At 42.9% G+C, this 12,410-nt stretch overlaps 1 protein-coding gene across 1 annotated transcript; it reads left to right on the top strand.

The window, feature by feature from the left end:
* The first annotated feature begins 498 nt into the window (after positions 1 to 498).
* On the top strand, positions 499 to 12,318 carry LOC115165092 (aggrecan core protein-like). The gene is made up of 6 exons (XM_029718127.1): positions 499 to 869; positions 2,182 to 2,356; positions 4,218 to 4,345; positions 6,856 to 7,149; positions 11,110 to 12,104; positions 12,301 to 12,318. Exons 1-6 carry the CDS (start codon positions 500 to 502, stop codon positions 12,316 to 12,318), a joined length of 1,980 nt encoding a protein of 659 aa, XP_029573987.1. The 5' UTR covers position 499.
* The last annotated feature ends 92 nt before the right edge of the window (positions 12,319 to 12,410 follow it).

Genomic DNA, 12,410 nt, shown 5'->3' with positions numbered 1-12,410 from the left:
GTGTATGTCACTGGGAGGCTCCCCACCCATAGTTTTGAGGATGAGGCTTGACTTTCCAAGGGCTAGTTTGGTGCTATGATGCATGTCCTTTAGTTGTCTGGGACTTAATGTTACACCCTCTGTGTCTGTTATTGAGTAAGAGGTTCATAGCAAACTAGCAATACACTTGACTAATTAGAAGTCTTTGCAGAGTGTTTCAACTTTGAATAAAAGGTTTAACTTTTTATGAAGAGCTTGTCACAGACTATATTTACCAGATGTTTAAAGCTAGAGGAAAAGCTTGGGTAGTGTGGTTGAAGGGGACAACCTTGAATCAATGTATTGCTTCTTGTTGTTTTTATTGTTGTTGTCCTTTATCATCCATACTGATACTGCACCAGAGTTAACATTGTTATTCTCTGAAAAAACATGCCGTTGTTCAGTAATCTCTCTATACATTTTCAACTGCCTTACCTAGTCTTTCTTGTTTTAAAATTTCCCAGCATCCAACACGTTAACTATGATGAGGCCTGTGAGTGGCTCCCTCTCGGGGAAGGTGGTTTTGCCGTGCCACTTCTCCAATATGCCCACAGCCAAGCCCTCCATCAACGCCAACGGCACAGTAACCCCCACCAGCACCAACTACCTGCGCATCAAATGGACCAAAATGGATGGGGAAAAGGAATCCACAGTGCTGGTGGCCCAAAATGGCGTCATTAAGATAGGCTCCATCTACAGAAACCGTGTGTCAGTGCCCAGCCACCCAGAGGATGTGGGGGATTCTTCTCTGACCATGGTGAAGCTCCGAGCCAGCGATGCCGGCACCTACCGCTGCGAGGTCATGTATGGTATCGAGGACACGCAGGACATGGTCAACCTCGACGTCAAGGGTTGGTGTCATCTGTTTATTTCTGTATAGTCAGTTTCTCTGCTTCTTCTTTCCTTATGCTGGAGAAAATATCTGCTAAGCACATTGACACTTTGGCAAGTTCACAATGGAAAATGTTTGATAAGCTTATGAAGTTGATGAGCCAACCTTTGAATGTAGTGGTGGAGACATTTTCTAGCAAATCAAAGCAATTTCCCTCAATGTGTCATTCAGTAAATATGAAAGTAGGGAGCACATGTGTCGACTGTAGACTTGGGGTTTCCTGCATTTTGTGCTAGAGACACCCAACTCTATATGTATCGTCACGTGGGACACATCACTTCTGGAGTGGCTATGCCATAGGGAGGAGTTACTCAGCTACGTTATAGGCCTAAGAATTGTGTGCGTTTGATGATATTAGTGCCTGTTGTTGGTTCCCATCCTTTTTACCTGAATGGTGAGAGACCCTATGCTCTTATAATAAGACATCTTGTTTTATCCCCTTGATTTAGCATAGGAAACAATCATGTGTGAATCATTAATCAGGGAGTACATCTGGTATTAGTGTAACATTCTTTCTCCCAATGTTTTGCATTGCAACAGTTTCTCATTGAAAACAGTGGCATGCAAAGTTAATCTTCTCACCAGGAAAACTAGTTATGATCTGATAAAAGACAAACACAGTAAGGTCAGTCACTGATGAGGTGTCAACATACAATGTTGAATCTTGTCATGTTTACAGTCTATGTCCCAAGTGGGATATTATGCAGAACCGTTCCAGAGCTATGGCAACTGTGGTATAGAAGGATAACTGTGTCCCAATCATTTAATATGACTATATTCTCAATCTTTATTTGGGGAGTTACATTATCTGGCAGACATAACTCATATTTGGGACATTGAAAACAGGGATGGGTTGATTTGGGATCGCTTTGGCTTTCACAGAGACATAACCACCCATTTCTCCAACTTGCTGCAATTATCATTCATTTCTTCAGAGTCAGTCTACTGCCACAAATATGGGAAGTCAGGGTCATGGTATCGTCTCTAAATCATCCAGTGTTATCTTCATTTGTGGTCATTGCAGAAGGTTCTAGTCATCTTAAGCTAAATCATCACAACAAACATATTAGACCCTGATTTATTTCACACGTGTGTGCTATTAGACAGGAGTCATGACCCTCCGTTTTTTACTCTTTCATTATTCATCTATTATTTACTAGAGCCCTTTTCTACACAGGAACTCATTTGTTTTTATGTGTGTGTGTGTGTGTGTGTGTGTGTGTGTGTGTGTGTGTGTGTGTATGTGTGTGTGTGTGTGTGTTTGTTCCCAGGTGTTGTGTTTCACTACCGGGCAAGCACCAGCAGGTACAACATGAACTACAAGAGCGCTGTCCAGGCCTGCCAAACCATAGGAGCCTCCATCGCCACCCTTGACCAGCTGAAATCAGCCTATGATGACGGCTTTGACCAATGTGACGCAGGCTGGATCGCAGATCTGTCAGTTAGGTGAGATGACCTTCCATGTTCTATTCTGTTTGTGTCAAAAACTAAATAGAAGTAATTGGCTAAATCAGAAAAGGACTGTCTCCCAGGCTACTGGTAACTGGTTGTCACAGGGCCTGAAGTCTAAAACTCTCTGCCATAGCTGTCATTGGTCTTAATTTGCATGTGTACAGTCGTGGCCAAAAGTTTTGAGAATGACACAAATATTAATATTCACAAAGTTTGCTGCTTCAGTGTCTTTAGATATTTTTGTCAGATGTTACTATGGAATACTGAAGTATAATCACAAGCATTTTATAAGTGTCAAAAGCCTTTATTGACAATTACATGAAGTTGACGCAAAGAGTTAATATTTGCAGTGTTGACCCTTATTTTTCAAGACCTCTGCAATCCGCCCTGGCATGCTGTCAATTAACTTCTGGACCACATCCTGACTGATGGCAGCCCATTCTTGCATAATCAATGCTTGGAGTTTGTCAGAATTTGTCGGTTTTTGTTTGTCCACCCGCCTCTTGAGGATTGACCACAATCAATGGGATTAAGGTCTGGGGAGTTTCCTGGCCGTGGACCAAAAATATCGATGCTTTGTTCCCCGAGCCACTTAGTCATCACTTTTTCCTTATGGCAAGGTGCTCCATCATGCTGGAAAAGGCATTGTTCGTCACCAAACTGTTCCTGGATGGTTGGGAGAAGTTGCTCTCGGAGGATGTGTCGGTACCATTCTTTATTCATGGCTGTGTTCTTAGGCAAAATTGTGAGTGAGCCCACTCCCTTGGCTGAGAAGCAACCCCACACATGAATGGTCTCAGGATGCTTTACTGTTGGTATGACACAGGACTGATGGTAGCGCTCACCTTGTCTTCTCCCGACAAGCTTTTTTCCAGATGCCCCAAACAATCAGAAAGGGGATTCATCAGTGAAAATGACTTTACCCCAGTCCTCAGCAGTCCAATCCCTGTACCTTTTGCAGAATATCAGTCTGTCCCTGATGTTTTTCCTGGAGAGAAGTGGCTTCATTGCTGCCCTTCTTGACACCAGGCCATCCTCCAAAAGTCTTCGCCTCACTGTGCTTGCAGATGCACTCACACCTGCCTGCTGCCATTCCTGAGCAAGCTCTGTACTGACGGTAACCCGATCCCGCAGCTGAATCAACTTTAGGAGACGGTCCTGGCACTTGCTGGACTTTCTTGGGCGCCCTGAAGCCTTCTTCACAACAATTGAACCGTTCTCCTTGAAGTTCTTGATGATCCGATAAATGGTTGATTTAGGTGCAATCTTACTGGCAGCAATATCCTTGCCTGTGAAGCCCTTTTTGTGCAAATCAATGATGACGGCACGTGTTTCCTTGCAGGTATGCTTGACAGAGGAAGAACAATGATTCCAAGCACCACCCTCCTTTTGAAGCTTCCAGTTTGTTATTCGAACTCAATCAGCATGACAGAGTGATCTCTAGCCTTGTCCTCGTCAACACTCACACCTGTGTTAACGAGAGAATCACTGACATGATGTCAGCTGGTACTTTTGTGGCAGGGCTGAAATGCAGTGGAAATGTTTTTTGGGGATTCAGTTCATTTGCATGGCAAATAGGGACTTTGAAATTAATTGCAATTCATCTGATCACTCTCCATAACATTCTGGAGTACATGCAAATTGCCATCATACAAACTGAGGCACCAGACTTTGTGAAAATTAATATTTGTGTCATTCTCAAAACTTTTAGCCACGACTGTACTGACATATACTGAGTTTAAGCCAGTGACAGTACCAGCTCTATTCTGACTCCCTGGCTTTCTCATTTATGACATGATGTACAGGTTAGGGATCAATTACATGACGTGATCTTATCTTCTGTTTGCATGTGTAGATACCCAATCACCAGACCTAGACCTGGCTGCTATGGCAACCTGCAGAGGAAGGCTGGGGTGAGGACGTATGGAGCCAGGAAGCCCACAGAGACCTATGATGTCTACTGTTATGTGGACAAGCTGGATGGTAAGAGAACAACATGTTGGATGTAGGGTTGGCTAGTGGTATTGGATGTAGGGTTGGCTAGTGGTACGTCCAATGAAAACCAAGATAAGCACATCCAATGGAACAATACACAGACAAGCTGCTAAACTACACTGATGCTAGTCAGGGGGAGAAATGGGTTTCTACACACCTGGTGATGGAAAGAGTTGGCAATGTACCAATTTAGGTCTTTATTCTGGTATTGTAAGCAAGTAAATGCATGTGGCAAGGCATTTCCTCTCTAAAGATTTACTGGATTCTATTTTGTTTGTTGCCTGTTTATAACATACTTGCGGTCTGTAAATAGGAATGAGTGAAGGCTACAGTAACTCTACGTAACTTTGACAAGCAGCAAGGTGCCAAACGTTATTTCCCTGACAGGCACAACCATCAAAAGAGACAAACTGCCAGGCTTAATGTTGGACCAGATCCTTCCTTCCTTCACAAAGGCTCTAAAAATGACACCAGAAACTATGTGGTGATGGGAGCTTTAAATGCTTCTGGCACCATAAAGGGAAAGCCTGAGAGCAGCCAATACACTTTATTATCTGTGTTTATCCTTCACGCTGAGCCTGCTGACAAATTGAATGTGAGTCGCAGCGTGCTCCATCACTTGTCTCTGAGCACTAACGTCACTCCTCACGCCACTCATGCTAGGAAGGTATCACACGTGTCTTCCTTGTGGTATTATCAGGTCAAATCCTCTTGGATCATAAGGAGTATGATAATACTATTAGGGTGTAACATGTAGTAGTGTTGATCTTAATGCACTGTTATGGAGGCCAGCTGAGGAACACATGTAGTTACTCCAGTATAATCTCAGCCAGGAAGCAGCACCCCACCCCACCCGTACCTCACCATGTTCTGCTCACAGTTCAACCCTCTCATTTACAATATACATATACTGTATGCATGTCAATAATGCAAAGTACACAAATAAACATTTGTGACGGAATTCAGGAAGGTGAGCTTATATCAAATGTTCATTCTTTTAATGCATTTTATAAAAGTTCAGACACATAGCTTCAAAATTGTATATCATACACTGCAGTTGGGGGAAACATGATAAAAGTTATGCTTCTTTGACATTTTGGATAGAAGTAGGAGAAAACAGACCTTGAATGATTTTCACACTTCCTAGAGAGCTCTTTTTTGTTTATGCCCATTCAACATTGTTAACGCCCTCTAAAGCCTTAGGCCCACCCATCTCTTTAAAAAACCACATTTAAACGCATGAGTCAGCATGGCATTGTCCTCCAGAAAGTAGTCTGTCTATTGTCCCCCCCTCTATTATCTCAGCCAATCATGGGTCCTAACTTTCTCCCTATATAGCTCAGTGTTTTCTCCTTGGCTAAACTAGGCTCATCATTTATATTTCTTTTTTTTTTATTTCTTTTTTTTTGCTGTGAAGTAGGAAATAGCATCAAACACCCCTGATCCTGAATCCAAAATGGTACCTGTATTGTATATACACTGTCATACTGTACCTTGTACATACTTCCTCTGTATGGTATATACACTGTCATACCTTATACTACAATGTTTCTGTATGGTATTACTGTGCATATCAATGCATATTTATGGATTCTGAGACTTTTAGTGAACATCTTTCAATGTTTAGCAAACCGGAGTATACTTCCCTTGACACTGAGACACATGGCAATAGAACAGAAACAGACAGTTGTGTGTTGTGGTGTTTAATATGTCTCACGCCTGCTTTATTAAAGACACATTTAACACCAGACACTGCGACTGGGGATGTCCGAAACTTACAGCAGTAAATTTGTAAGGTTTAAAGTATGGGAGAATTCATATGGAAACTACTGAGAAGACAGTGAAGGTTACACCCAAATCTTAACTGAAAACATGCAGTTTTTTTTATCCCCACTGTCACTTGTTTTGAACTATATTCCAATCCAGGCAGGTTGAAAACATAATCAATAAGTGTTGTCATCTTTATTTAGTGAAAACTTTGGATGATGAGTAATGAAGTTAACTTCTTTAACTATGGACTAATGGCATGAGGGACAGACTGTCTTTGAGAGTGAAACACATAGTCAGCATTGCTAGCCCACCTCAGGATAATGGAATGAATGCTGTACTATAGTCCTAAATGAATTAGTGGGAGAAGGTTTAGGCCCAGAGCCCTGCACTGCACTGACACTGGCTTATAGTAATGGCTCTATATCTTTATGACACTGCTACCATGGTCAAATTGGAATGACATATTTGTTGTGGATGATACCAGTATTGTGATACTCGTTAGTATCATGGCAGGGAAACAAACATCATTATGTTGTCATCCAAAGTCACATGTATTTATTTTCCAAGCTCTATCACACAATATTTTACCTGCAGCAGGTTTTTAAAGGACCAAAAAGTTAGTGATAACACTATAGTCAGTGATAGCACACATATAAGTTGTATTACAACATCCTGATGCCCAGTCACTAGAAAGTCACAATTTACATGTAATGTCTGTTTGTTTTCAGGTGAGGTGTACTATGCGCCTGTGACCCGTAAGATGACATTTGAGGAGGCGAAGAAGGAGTGTGAGAACAGGAATGCCGTACTGGCGTCGCCGGGTCAGCTCCACTCCGCCTGGAGACAGGGTCTGGACAGATGTGACTATGGCTGGCTCTCCGACGGTAGCGCTCGCCATCCTGTCGCCGTACCCAGAATGCAGTGCGGTGGAGGTCTACTGGGCGTCAGGACCATGTACCGCTACAGGAACCAGACTGGCTTCCCAGAACCCTCCACCCAGCTGGGAGCCTACTGCTTTACAGGTAAACATACACAGGCATCTATGTGGAAAGGGTTCCTTTTGGATTTTAACAGAGCACTCTCAGACTACACTACTCAGACACAGACTGAGGTGAGAGAAGGTTTAATATTTCTGGTCAAGGACAGTGCTGGGATGTCCCCCCTTTAGAGTGCAGCTGCTTCACTCCCACCCACCAATCCTCATCTTGTCGGCACCCTCTCTGACACAAATACTGAAATGTCTACAAAACAGTCCACTCTCAATATGTTGTGTATAACTCACCTTGTATTGAGTGTATGGTTTATTTGCATGTTCATTTTCATGTTTCTGTTTCTGTTTTTGTCAACAAAACAGACTAAACAGATCCCTATGAAGAGCGTTGTGCGTTTTGTGCTAGATAGACTGTGTAGCCTGTTACAGGCTAAATTGGGATTGGCTTACAGTAGAATGAAATCATGACTCTAAACTCTTGCTGCCTTTGATTTCGATGCATAGCCCAATCTGATGGGTGTTTTACTTGATGCATAGCCCAATCTGATGGGTGTTTTACTTGATGCATAGCCCAATCTGATGGGTGTTTTACTTGATGCATAGCCCAATCTGATACTAATGGACGATTTATTTACCAATAGTGTGTTGGAGAGTCACAGTCATTATCTGTCCGGCTGTAATATCTGTATTACTTCAAGGCTGGGCACATTTTGTGTTTTCTTTCTCTGTGGCTAGCTTTGAATGACCTCATTGGTGCAGTTGAGCAGAGAAAACAGTCACATACTACCTCATAAAAGATACAAATATAAAAAATATATAATACTTAATATAGTTATTTGATCCAAGTAATACAAACTCTATCTAAACATGACATCTCCAGGTGATGCCAAATGACTCGGCCACCAAAAGAAAGTGCAGATACAGGTCTGTCACCCTTTCTCCTCTCCTTATCTTTCTCTTTTCTCCTCTCTCCTCTCGTTTCCGCTGTCAGAGTTTGCCCCTTTTCTGTAACACTCACTTGGTAGTTATCAGAGCAGACGTTAGGATAACGGATGGAGCTACTGACCAGACTTCTAAAACCAGTCAGCCTTGGTGACCTCTGACCTGGCCTTTCCATCTTTTTAAACGAGGGTCGGCTAGATAAGCCGACCTCTGACCTAGCCATTCCATCTTTTTAAACGAGGATCGGCTAGATAAGCCGCCCCCTGCCAGGCCATTGGGCCTCCCTGAGAGACGCTAGAAGTCACAGGGTTAGGAGGTCACATAAAGAGGGCACCCTTACCTCCACATTCCTGTATTCCATTTTAGATCTCCCTGTGTTGCCTTTTAGCTCTCCCTTTTTGGTTTTGTTCTCACCTAAGTACTTTTCAAGTACCCCCTTTTCCATTGACTGGGACACTTCATCATTTCCCCTTCCAGGAACACAAAAACACCAAATAAGACATTATATATACATTAGTCAGTTACTGTAGATGAGTGGCAGAGGAGGAAAATGGAGGGATAATTTGGTCCCTGGACTGGAGAAAACAAAGGACCGGGTAACAGTGACAGCACACAAACAGATAGTGCACTCCCTCTGCTTTCCAACAGACCACAGACTATTTTCCCTGCTAGGGAAAAAATGGTCTCACACCTTACATCAGAGATAGCTGGTAGAGACGGAGGGAAAGTACGCAATGCTGAACAGCTGTCATCTGCTTTACACAGCCTGTCGCGCCGCTGAGGAGAGGAGTGTGTGTGTGTGTGTGTGTGTGTGTGTGTGTGTGTGTGTGTGTGTATATATGAGGGAAAGAGGGAAAGAGGGAGAGAGGGAGAGGGGGAGAGTGAGTCAGACATAGGGACAGGGAGAGAACGAGCAAGGATGTGCCTTCTGAACAATCAAGCTTTGATCCAGTCATTGAGACCAGACTGGGAGGAATATAGTCTTGATCGCTTAGCAGCTTAACCTTTAATATTCCTTCAGTGCTGTAGCTTATAGGGAGGGATCATAATTATGATTAGGCTATGTAATAGGAATATTGGAGGAACAGTTCCCGTAACCACATGAAGTCAGGAGCTGGAGCACAGGGAGGAACAACACCAGTAAACACAGAGACCGTGCGATGACAGGCACAAAGAGACCAAAAAGCAAGAGCTAATCCACAAAACCACAACAATAGACATCTAAAAGTTAATGTGCTGTTTAATTCCAGTGCTGGAAAAAGCACCCGATTGTCATACTTGAGAAAAAGTTAAGATACCTTAATAGAACATGACTCAAGTAAAAGTGAAAGTCACCCAGTAAAATTCTATTTGAGTAAAAGTGTAAAAGTATTTGGTTTAAAATATATCAAAGTAAATGTAATTTCTAAAATATACTAAAGTATCAAAAGTGAAAGTATAAATCATTTCAAATCCTTATATTAAGCAAACCAAATGGCACAATTTTCTTGTTTTTTTTAATTTAGGGATAGCCAGGGGCACACTGCAACACTCAGACATAATTTACAAACGAAGCATGTGTTTAGTGAGTCCACCAGATCAGAGGCAGTAGGGATGACCAGGGATGTTCTCCTGATAAGTGAATTAGACGATTTTCATGTCCTGCCCAGCATTCAAAATGTAACGAGTACTTTTGGGTGTCAGGGAAAATGTATGGAGTAAAACGTACATAATTTTCTTTAGGAATGTAATGAAGTAAAAGTAAATAGTAAAGTAAAGTACAGATACCCCAAAAAACTACTTAAGTAGTACTTTACACTACTGTTTAATTCACACTTAATGGCTACATGCATGCCGATAGACACTGTAGGAAATGTAAAATGACTGTTCAAAGTTGGTACTTGTCTTAACATTTAAAATAGAAAGTTTGAAAATGACCTCACCTACATTACAGTATCTGCCTGTGCTAGGCAAACTAGCCTGTGCTAGTGGTGGGAATGGGGGGAAAGAACATTCTGAATGGATCAACATGATAATACTGGACTTCGAGACACAATTTATGACCATTGTTTGGTAATTTGAACCTTTGTTATGATTACAAACCTCAGGGATGGGAAACTGCTTCCAATACTGATGCTCCAGGGACTGTCTCCTCCATAACATGTCAAAAATCATTTCAGAATAATATCATTATTTCTTGGAGAGAAAGTGAGAATTTATGGAGTGACTAGTGATAAACACAACAGCTGTCAAAGCTTTGATGTGTCTCTAAGCCTCATGTTTACACAGAGTTCTTTCATGCCCTACACTCAAATGCCATGGCAACACTATGTTATTAAGCCATGCCTGGTATTTTACTCAGATTTTGTTGTTTTCTCACAAGAAGAAACACTTTTAACCAAGTGTTACAAATTATTATAAACTCTGCAAGTATATAGAAAGTTGTAAGATGAGTCCCACGTTTATTAAGGGGAATTACGTTTGAAGGGGATTACTTTGCTTTGTTTCATAAACAATTAGCCAATAATGCTAATCAATCATTCAGTTTTCTATTATTTTGCTCTCCTTTTATTCCAGAGTTTGCATTATTAGACTTATTGCAACTGTGGGAGACAATGTCATGATTTGTAGGTCTACAGGCTGGGTCTTCTGAGGACACTCACTGTAGGGTTTATAGTGAAGTCTATACTGGCGTCGTGCCATACACCAGCGTGTGTGCTGTATTGTAAGTGGGTAGTGCTGTGTGAAATCTGGTGGATTGAGTGAGTTGGCAAGGTACAGCCAAGACAAACGTACCATTCTGGTGCCAGCCAGTGAGCCTCAGACAGGAACTGGGTAGTTTGAAAATAGAATGAAAGATCCCAGATTAAATAGTTAAGTGGTCCAAAAATAAGACAGAGGGATATGAATTTACTGTCTATTAATCACGCTGTTCTTATGTAACAAACTATTTTTGGGCCTGATCATATTTTTATGTGTCGGTCATTGGTTCTTTTTGTTTCAGGCACTTTTTTTGGTCTGGGGATTTCATTGACAGTAATACACTTTATTTCTATTCTTCTGTCCACAGCTAGGAGGGAGCTGAGAAATCAGACGACCTGGGTGGATGTGTCTGTGGAGGGTTCTACCACGCCCCCCCCCATGCTGGCCACATCCCCCATTGGCTCCACAACAGAGCTCTCTTCTCTGGACAGAGGCAGCACTACCCAGACCCTGAGTTCTGAACTTGTCACAGAGACAGGAGAATCAGCTGAGACAGCAGCAACTCCGTCTATGTTCTCAACCAGCATGGCCCCGCCTCGCCCCACCCCGGTGACACATGAAGATGATCTTGAGGAGGTGACCCCGCTACACACAACCGCTGCTACAGAGCCACACACTACCGTTGCCACCATCACCAAGCAGACCATTGACAATGTCATTACAACGCCCTTCCCCGATTCCCACATCACTGACTTTGAGGAAATCTCAAGCCATGTGGAGTCGTACCCAGGCCGTGGAGACTCGTTCCAAGCTCCACCCACTACAACAGGAAGTCCAACAGCTCCACATCCTGGTGAATCTACCTCCACTGCTCCCCCTCCGGCCACTGCAGCCGTCCAGTTGGAAGATGCCAAACCTGAAGAGTCTGTAGGTACCACCGTGGCCCAGCCACAGAGCACAGAATCTGGGCCGAGATTGGCTGAAGCCACAGAAGAACCAGAGGATCACTCCATGATTGAAGTTGGCACGGTTCAGCCTGACATTCTTCTAGAGGCCTCTCCAAGCACAGAACCCATGTTTGCTCATGGAAACACAGAGGAAACCGTCCTAGAAGGGATTACTCCAGAGATAACCTTAAACCTGAAAGACGCCCAATCAGTTTCGACAACCGAACCAACTGAATCAATCACCACTGAGGAAACTACAGAAGAATCAATCACCTCTGAGCAAACTACAGATGAACCTATTAATACCGAGGACACTACAGATGATTCCAGTCTACATGTAACTGAACTGTCCTACACTCTTGAAACCACAGATGATTCCACAATGATGACTGCCTCTACCACTCCAGATGTGTCAGTAAGTGGTGCTATTTCTCAACCAATTGATCATAGTGAAGTTGAGGCTACTGCCCAACCCTCAGCAGTAGAGGTCCTTGAGGGATCCTCTGAAGGAATTGTAGAGAGACTTCCACCAGTTCCTCCAACCCAAGAGGTACATGATGAGCCCTCAACCAGCACATCTCCCACCATTCTCCCAATCATGTGTGATACAGATCCCGGCACCTGCATAGAGACCACCGCCACCCCGACACAACCAGGAACCACACACTCAGCAATACCAACGGATTCATCATTGAAGCCTTTAGATGGCTCAGAAACTGAT

This window comes from Salmo trutta, chromosome 27 (genome assembly GCF_901001165.1).
Source record: "Salmo trutta chromosome 27, fSalTru1.1, whole genome shotgun sequence".
NCBI classification, from domain to species: domain Eukaryota; kingdom Metazoa; phylum Chordata; class Actinopteri; order Salmoniformes; family Salmonidae; genus Salmo; species Salmo trutta.
The sequence above is the reverse complement of the archived record's forward strand: the minus strand, read 5'-3'. Positions and strand labels throughout refer to the sequence as shown.